Source organism: Tachypleus tridentatus, chromosome 4 (genome assembly GCF_004210375.1).
Source record: "Tachypleus tridentatus isolate NWPU-2018 chromosome 4, ASM421037v1, whole genome shotgun sequence".
NCBI classification, from domain to species: domain Eukaryota; kingdom Metazoa; phylum Arthropoda; class Merostomata; order Xiphosura; family Limulidae; genus Tachypleus; species Tachypleus tridentatus.
In genome coordinates, this window is record NC_134828.1 from 19,677,165 (window position 1) to 19,684,708 (window position 7,544).

A 7,544-nucleotide genomic window follows, 5' to 3' on the forward strand; every position below is an offset into this window, starting at 1 on the left:
AAGAACAACGTTTAGACATTCCTTGGTCATCTTCAAGTTAAGAAAAGATGACCTAGAAAGGGCTAAACGTTGTTCTCTACTTTATTTTAATAAAAGGTTTAATACACATACCAGCCGTCTTGAGATACATTTTTATTTCAAGTGTGTTTCTCGTCTTCAAGAATGATCTCAAAACAGAAGACGAAAGTCTATTAAAACGTTTTCCTCACACTTGTGTTTCTACAACAGACAGTTGCTGTATAACTAAGCTTCAGATAAATACATATGTTCATGTCACCATTTCTCTTGAAACTTTAACCCATGTACAGCTTTTTATGACTTATTTTAGATAATATATGCTCAATAGAGGTCACTACAATATTGTGATATTTTTTCTCCCTCAATTTGTTATTTATTTTAATCAAACTTATGAATTATTATTGTCAGTAGCCTTTATAATAAACAAATTCTAATTATTTAATAATAACTTTAATATTCTTATTGTTAATCAACTACTAATTACAGATTTGTTTTTATCCATTCTTCCTCTACTTGGTGGGACTCAATCCTCGGTCTTACAAACCGAGGTAAAGTTTTTATAAATCCCTCATTTCCTTAAAACTATGAGTCTGTACTGCGGTGTTAACTACTTATGTTAAAGTTGCAAAGAAAGCATCAGGCAAGCAGCTGTGACTTATAAAATGAAAACAAGTTAACAGTAAGTACCTGTATCAGGTTTATATTATTATATAAAATATTAACCATTAGAAAAATAATATTTTATCTTCACAACCTTGACTTGAAGACCTAAATGTACCTGTATTTGCCTGCAGTCTTTAAACATGTTCCACATAAGTGTAAAAATTCAAACTTGCACTTTCACGTGCATGTGTACATGACTTGACACGTCACATCACGTGACAAAAACAAAAGTTAAAATTTGCAAATTTTCATCAGAATGCAGTTTTCAGGTGGGTGTTTTTAATGTTATCGTGTAGTTTGTATTTAAATTTTGCCCAAAGCTACACGCTATCCATACATAATTTAGTTATGCAAGACTAGAGGGAAGGAAGCCAGTCATCAACATCTACTGCCAATTCTAAGTACACTTTGTAGATGATTATAGAGATATTGGTTGTGCAGGTTTCTTGGATCCATCCTATTTTTTATTACCTGAATGAGACATTGCATTGCAGAATTGATGATTGGTCCAGTATTAGTTACGTAGATGTAAGACATACGAATTTGGTTGTTTTTCCGAGATGTATATGTGTATATAATATTTTGTGAACTGCTTTCGGATCATATTTTCTTTTCCCTGGGTTTTCATAAGTTTCAAAGTCACACGACAATGACCAAGTGATGAAGAGAAACATGACCTTTGATTGTAGTAGCCAATGGACAGTTGGTGCACTCCAAATACCTGAGTCACCAACTCATTTCCAATGGACAGTTGGTGCACTCCAAATAGCTGAGTCACCAACTCATTTCCACGCAAGAGTACAGCAAAAATATTTTAATATCCAATTTCAAATTATTAAAAGTCTTTCATGAAATATTCGTAGCTTTAACTTTTAAACTTATGTGCTTGAAGTGTAACAGTTAGTTAATTTTGTTTCTCTATATAAACAAATTTGCACCTTTTTTCACTTCATTCTAGTTTTGATCAACAGATGCCACTACTATGAGAATATGCTGTACAGATGTTTTACAGTCTTAACCCAGCTTATAATTATATGGTTTACTCTCAAACACATGCCATTTGACATTTTTTATTAAGAAGACAGTCTAGGTATTGTTATATAACCAAACGAAATCACATCATTTCACGTTTTTATTTGAAAGGTTCAAGTTTTGATGTAAAGACAAGAGCTACGTTTGATGTTTGAAGTTTTATTGGAAAGATTCTTTTACTGCTTTCGGTAAGTAACTTTTATTTTGTCTCCAAGGAATTTGTTTCACATCAGACATAGTAATCTGAAGGATTTATTCTAATCCAGTTTATACTTGGTTTGGTACTGAAATATGTTTATTTACTATGAGATTAGTGTGGTATAGATAAAAGTTTGTGTGACAGAATTCTTTAGATATAAACATAAATTAACACATAAAGAAGTTATCAAAATGCAAACAGAATGACAAACGATTAAAAATATCGAGTGTAATGTAACACACAAAATCGTGGAGACAAAGGTCAGAAAATCTAACTACATCTCAGTTTTAAACATATATACGCTATACAAGTAAAACTGTCTGTGTGGATATTGTTATCACAATTTCTGGTTTATGGCCTTAAAGAACCAGTGACCATAAATATCAGTTAATTTGTTTAAGAACCAAGTTATCACAGATTAGAAAATTTATATCCACTGATAAACGGAGGTTTTTAGATGTAATTCTCTTCCAAATGGAGATAATCATGTTGTGAAGAAACAAAGACACAGATCGATAAATAACTTATCCACAGTACCACACAACAAAATATAAGAAAATATCCACAATACCATACACTAAAATATAGCAAAATATCCACAGTACCACACACTAAAATATAAGAATATATCCACAGTACCACACACTAAAATATAAGAATATATCCACAGTACAATACGTTAAAATATAACAAAATATCCACTGTATAATATTCTAAAATATATAGAGTACCATATATTAAAATACGACAAAATATCCACACTGTATCATACATTAAAATAAAACAAAATATTCACAGTACCATACTCTAAAATGTAACAAAATATCCTCTGTAACATACATTAAGTGTGATAACATATCCACAGTACTACACACAAAAATATCACAAAATATTCGCAGTACCATATGCTATAACGTAAACAAATATCCACAGTACCATACGCAAAAAAAAACAACATCTACAGTATTATACACTAAAAGACAACACAATTTCCACCGTATTATGCACTAATATAAAATAAAAGAAAAGTATTTAAAAACAAGGGTCATTTGAGGAATAATGAAAATAAATACAGTTAGAACTCTTTATATCTAATACATGGGAAAAATTGTACGTCTCTGATCTACAAAATCATTTGTGATAACATAATAATTGATAACCAGGGACGGCAACATGACTTTTTTCTGGACGAGTATTCTTATTTTATAAAGACGTAAGTTGTATTTCTGAACCAAACAAAGAGTATTCATGGTTTTAAGATTGAAATAAAACTGTAATATTTTCTGTGTAAACTGTAATGGTTAGTGAGTTGTCAACAATAACTAAATAATAATTTGATTTATTATTGTTAGAAATAAGTGTTCAGCTCTTTATTGAATTTTGAATTTTTCTACTATATGTTTCTCTGAACACATTTTAAAAGCTTACAGATGTATTTTATTTTTCTATCATATTCTAGATTGTCCGAAAAAAGTTAAGTATAAATCAGGAAGAATATGAGAAACAGGAATACGGAAAGAGGAAACACTTCCTTTGAAGTATCAAAAACATTTGGATCTCCCTTTCAGAAAATCAAATTTCCTGGTATTGGAATTATTCTAACTGTATTTCAGTGTATTGCTCAATGTATTCAATTAATGCTGGTTAAACTTACTCCAGGTGTCTCCAGACAGGTTATTTTGATTTACCGTGGAATATACATGGCTGCTTTCTGTGTACCAATTATTGTACATAGCCGTCACTCTTTCTTCCCAAAGATTCTGTTCCAGTATTTAATAATATGCATCCGAGGAATTACTGGAACGATAGGTATATTGTTCTTGTATAATTCGTTAAACTTCTTGCCACTAAGCGATGTTACAGTCCTTATAAAGACAGAAATTATATTCACTGTAATTTTAGCTTTTTTCATTCTGCGAGAAACAACACATTTTATTGACGTAATAGCCATCCTGTTAGCCATTGTTGGGATCATCTTAATTAGTTGTCCATCTTTTATTTTTGGAGGATTGGACAGTAAATTGGATGCACAATCTCGAATTGTTGGATCGTTACTAGCTGTTGGTTATGGTTTTTTCTCCTCGTTGACGACCATCATAGTGCGTAGGATAAAATCTTTAAACTATGCTGTGGTTATCTTCCATTACTGTGTCATCCAGACTCTACTGTTATACACTTATCAGTTTATTGTTAACGACACTGTATTTCCAGAATGTGGAACTGTGATTTGGTTTATACTTGGAATTGGAATACTTAGTTTTGTCACTCAGTATTTTTATGTTAACGCCCTCTACGTTGAAAAGGCTAGTTGTGTGGCTTTAGTGGGTTCCTTGGAAATTGTTTTTTCTTTTATCTTTCAAATCACGATAACTGGTGAAGATGTAACTTTGTCGAGTGTGGTAGGTGCAGTGTTCATTACATTAGCAGTGGTAATGAAAGCATGTCTTCAATGGTATTCTGAAAGTCCTGAGAGTTTTTGGAAAGCTTTGAACAAAATAGGCTTAAGATACTTTAAACGTTAATAGAAGATTCGACTAAATTCTCTATACAGGAGTAATATGATCGATATTGAAATTCATAATATCAATTCTTAAAGTGTACTTGGAAAAAGTGTTTTTTAATCAACATCATACTTTTAATGAATCTTTATTTATTAAGATTAATAACCATTAATTAATAAGAAATTATAAAATTAATAAGAAAAATGTTAAAACCTTTCTTTATGTAATCAAAATGCTTGAAAAAGTATAAGTAAATATTCTGTAACATAAATATTGCTGTTAATATTTTTTTAAAATTTATCTCTCAGGTCATTCATAGAAACCAAAAAACATATTTGGAAACAAATAAAATAATATTATTACACATAATTTATATATATCTCACAACTGAAATATCTAAATACTAAACACAGTTTTAGATAGAAGTTTACATTGTAGGACTTTGTATTGTTTTTATTTTTCATACCATTAAAGTACACAAACTTTATTATATCATTTGTTAGAATGAGACCCCGAACGCAAGCTCTGACTGGTTTCCTCATAGGAGGTGAGGAGTAGAGAGCTCCATGAGGTGGAAACAATGATGCTGTACTTATAAAATATGGAACTAGAGGGGCGTTTAGCTTGGCTTACGTTGCTGTTAGTCATAGTTCCACAAAGTGGAATCAGAGAGTGCATAACTATAGGAAAGCGTGTAATGATGAAGTAATCATTGCTGACAGTTCATGAACCATCCACAAGAGAAAAATGTAGATCAATAAATATCAACACATCATCATATCTCTAGTAATGATAAAAGCCTAAGATTAACATTACATCTAGTTTATATACTATTTTACATAATTTTGAAAAGAATGAGGTGAAGTGATTAGTTCTATTAAGGCACTACAGGTGGATCATATAACTTAGAGGATATCATCATATAAAGTATAAGCTTACCGTTAGAGCTACCACTAATAAAATTAATTGTATTACGTAGATTTTACCATTAAATGCAAACAAATTATGTTGCTAATTCATATTAATAATCATTTAAAGAGTTGCTTCAAAGGAAAATTATTACTTGAATGATGCAACTGTTATAACACTGTTACGTCAGTCATGATTTAGTTACACTGAATACGTTTTCTATTCAATTTTATAGCCAATAATATTTTACCTTATTTGCATAAAATAATTTTCACAATATATGTTGTAACATAATTATTTATATCTACATATTTACCACACATAATTATTTAACATTGAAACTTACAAACACATAATGCATATTTGAATATTTATACATATTGTCTGGTGTTATTGGTTACATATATATTTATCCTACCTTCTATGTTTGTAACTCCATTATTATAAATATCCCTAATTTCGATTTGGTGTCATACCTATAAGTCAGGTGATCGGTTTGTAAAAACATTCCTATAAATTCACAAGAAGTGATTGCCTCTTGTTCATCAGAGATCATAAGACAAAGGGGTATGACCTGTCTTGGCCATGTTTTAGTGCTAAAGAGCCTTGATCGTATTTCAAAATGTCAAATAAGGATGAGACAAACGCTATCCAATTTTACAATAATTTCGAAATAATCAATTGAAACGTTCTGTTGATGATAAATCGGGGTACAACGAGAAGCCTCTTGTCTCTAGAAAGTCTACTGAAAGAAAGTCAAGTCATGAACTGCTATTAAAGGTCTCACACTAAGATCGTATTTGTACGTGACCAAAAGTCCGTTAGACATAGAAAAGCACTGTAATATTTGAATATTTGTTATTCCTCTCTTCTTTAAAACCATTCGTCTTTTTTTAAACCATTGGTGGAATATTATCTGTTCCAGACGTCTTATCATGTGTTATTTTTACGAGGTGTACGTATATGAACATTTAGTATCTGATGTGCATTGGTAGGGAAAAGTAGCAACTAAAACATTATTAAAGGGCTATATCTTTTATACTAAAGCCATAGAATTTAGATGAACTGTTTCTTGTCATCACCCCATGCAATCGATATAGCCGTATCAAGCATCTTTATTTAAGATATTTGCTTACGTTCATTTTACTTAATGCTAACCACTTTTTAATTAGAATAATTTCATACAATTTAGTAAATTTTGCTGAAAAGTTGGTAATGAATAAGCAATAATAACCATCTTCCCATTTGATTCTTTTGAAAACTTGAGCAAGAAACTGTTAATATAGTTTGTTCCGCCTAACCAATATTCATGTATCTGCCCGTTTTTTTACCTCATTTTTTGCTGTTTTAAATCAGCCATCTTTAATCCAAATGACAAAAATTTAAAAACGGGAAACGGTGTAATTTACAAATAATTTTGTTCACCAGTTCCTAAATAAGAGATGTTAATGAAAATGTTTCCCCTCCTGGTAATACCGGGGTAAGTCTGCGGTCCTACAACGATAGAAGTCTGCTATTGATACCCGTGGTGGGCAGAGAACAAATGGCTCATTAACTTAAAAACAAAACAAATTAAAACATATAATGTTTGGTTTTGAAATGGTTTATTCCACACTTAAAAATATAAATTTTCCATTCCCTTTGTGAACTCCTAAAAACCGTCCAATGTGAAATGCCCATTCCTTTACACTTTTAACATGCTTTATTAAATCCTGATCACCATTTACCAAAGCAGCCCATGTCAGTGGTCTGTTAGATGTCATTCCTATGAGGATCGAATGTACCGATGGAACATGGAGGCTGTATGTATTGTGCATTCTGAATACAATTTGGCATAGTGACTACAGAATAACATGCCACGTTTATCACACATGGAAGATCACCATGCTGTCAGTTTTCTGCAACTGGATGCAAGCTAGAATGTGATGCAATCTGTCAATCATTATGAGGCTAGTTCAGTGCCACAGTTTGAGAGGATCACTTGATGACTAACAGCGTCCTGGTTGTCAGTGCATCACTACATCAAGATAGAGCCATTCTTATGAGCCCAGATGGATAGTAAGACTTCACGTGATTCGTCAGGACTACTTGACCACCATAAAATGCATCTTTGACTAGTTAGGAACCAAGACTTCACTTTAGCACATCATCAAACCAAAATGTAATAATATAGGCAGCAAGAGAGATGATTGGTTTGGGTCTTCTTAGAAAAAAGCCAATTG

At 31.4% G+C, this 7,544-nt stretch overlaps 1 protein-coding gene across 1 annotated transcript; it reads left to right on the forward strand.

Annotated features, from left to right (window-relative positions):
* The first annotated feature begins 1,766 nt into the window (after window positions 1-1,766).
* LOC143248251 (solute carrier family 35 member G1-like) lies at window positions 1,767-4,667 on the forward strand. Its single transcript, XM_076496666.1, has 2 exons — window positions 1,767-1,901; window positions 3,372-4,667. The coding sequence occupies exon 2, from the start codon at window positions 3,409-3,411 to the stop codon at window positions 4,432-4,434; it is 1,026 nt and encodes a 341-aa protein (XP_076352781.1). The 5' UTR covers window positions 1,767-1,901; window positions 3,372-3,408; the 3' UTR covers window positions 4,435-4,667.
* The last annotated feature ends 2,877 nt before the right edge of the window (window positions 4,668-7,544 follow it).